The sequence below is a fragment of the Alligator sinensis genome, unplaced genomic scaffold (assembly GCF_000455745.1).
Source record: "Alligator sinensis unplaced genomic scaffold, ASM45574v1 scaffold1334_1, whole genome shotgun sequence".
Classification (NCBI taxonomy): domain Eukaryota; kingdom Metazoa; phylum Chordata; order Crocodylia; family Alligatoridae; genus Alligator; species Alligator sinensis.
This window is the reverse complement of record NW_005842872.1, coordinates 473,300-474,902: the sequence shown is the minus strand read 5'-3', so window position 1 is coordinate 474,902 and position 1,603 is coordinate 473,300. Positions and strand designations below refer to the sequence as shown.

The 1,603-nt window shown below is 55.0% G+C and overlaps 1 protein-coding gene across 1 annotated transcript in view; it reads right to left on the bottom strand.

Annotated features, from left to right (window-relative positions):
* Positions 1–732, bottom strand: part of LOC106722918 (E3 ubiquitin-protein ligase TRIM11-like) — an 11,342-nt gene extending 10,610 nt beyond the window's left edge. The window contains exon 1 of the mRNA XM_025191910.1: positions 670–732. Within this exon, the coding sequence (XP_025047695.1) occupies positions 670–732 (63 nt within the window). The remainder of the gene's footprint in view (positions 1–669) is intronic.
* Between the last annotated feature and the right edge of the window lie 871 nt (positions 733–1,603).

The window sequence follows — 1,603 nt, the reverse complement described above, 5'->3', positions numbered from 1 at the left end:
CCTGCTCCCCCGGTCCCCCCATGGCTGCCCCGCTTGCCAGGGTTCTGTCCCTTTAAGAAAAAAAAAGGAGAGAAAAGCCCCGGTCTCACAGCTCCTGGTGCAGCCTCGGGATTCGGGGATTCGGGGGCTGGTGCGGAGCCCCCAGTTCGCGGGGCAGTGGGGACTGCCCCCCACCCACAGCAGCTGTGAGTCCCGGGGTTTCTTCAGGTTTTTTTTTTTCCTCAAAGGGCTGGAGCCGGCCCATATGGGCACCTGTGAGGTGGCTCCCACGCAACGTGGGGCAGCAGGGATTGCCGCCCGCCCGGCAGCACCTGCTGAGCTGGGGCTTTTCTTCCTGCAAGTGCTGGGCGCGGGGGCAGGTGGGGCAGCCATTGCTGGGCTGGGAGAGGGGCGGGGGATGGGCCTGGCCTGGCTGATTGGAGATTCGGCCGAATCGACTCGGGACAGTGATTCGAATCACTGCATTGAATCACTGTCCCCCAAATCAGCCAAATCCAAATCCGAAGCAAATACCAGCCGCTTTACACAGGCCTACAATTTGCTAGTACTAAATATAATGGCTTGAATAAGGAACTGGGTTTTGGCCTGAGATTATGATTGCAAATCCTTTTGCGGCCACCCCCACCATGCCTCTGTGGCACTGGGGGGGCTCTCCTGGACACCCCTGACCAGAGTCTTGCCGGCCCAGAGTGTGGATTCTTCATGCCAGGCTGCTAACTGGCACCCCGCCATGCCCGCTGCACTAAGTATATGGGCTCGAATAAGGAATTTCTTTTGGACGGCAGCCATGGGTGAGACTCCCTTCCCAAGTGACTTGGCTAGGAGGGAGCGCCCCAGCTTGGTTTGCCTCTGACTGTGACTGTGATCCATTTTGAGCTACAGTTAAAGGTTAATAGTTAAGGTTTTGCTTAGGGAGTACCACTGTTCCCCTTTTCCTTTGTAATAAACTTGTTTTAATTTAACATTTGCTAGTGAGCGAGCAGGTTGCTTTAAATTATAACACCTAGTTTTAAGTTATTTTACCAAGTTTTTGGGTGGCAGCTGGAGGTGAATGTGAAACGCTGTTGAAAAATGCCTAGGGGCCTGTATACACATGCTTTGGGTGGGGAGAAGGGTGCTTTAAACAGAACAGCTCAGAGAGCCACTCTAATTAGAGCGCCCACAGTGTCACGTGTATTCAGTGTCCTGCGCTTCAAAATGGCAGGGGGGGAGGAGGGTGCTTTAACTAAGCTGGTTCGAAGATCTTTAGTTAGTTAGTTTAGGCCCTGAGAGGCCCTGTGTCTGAGCTTTTAAAGGAGGGGGGGAAGTGTGGCAGAAATGCCACCATCTGTGTCCCTCTCCAGAGACCTGTCTCTGCCAGCGTGAGAGGCGGGTGTTGAATCCCTCAGGGTGGGGATCTCCCTCCCTGCCTACATGACAAAAGCCTGGTGCCTGGGAGGCGGATGCTCTGGTCACCTGGGGAGGGGGAGGGAAAAGCCCTGCACACAGGCCCAGGTAGCCAGGGATGCCTTTTTAGATTGGTTGGCTTGTGGCCAGTATTGGCAGCTTCGATTGGACCGGGCTGCTGAGGTCAGAGAGGTTATTTAAGGGCCCGGGCCAGGAA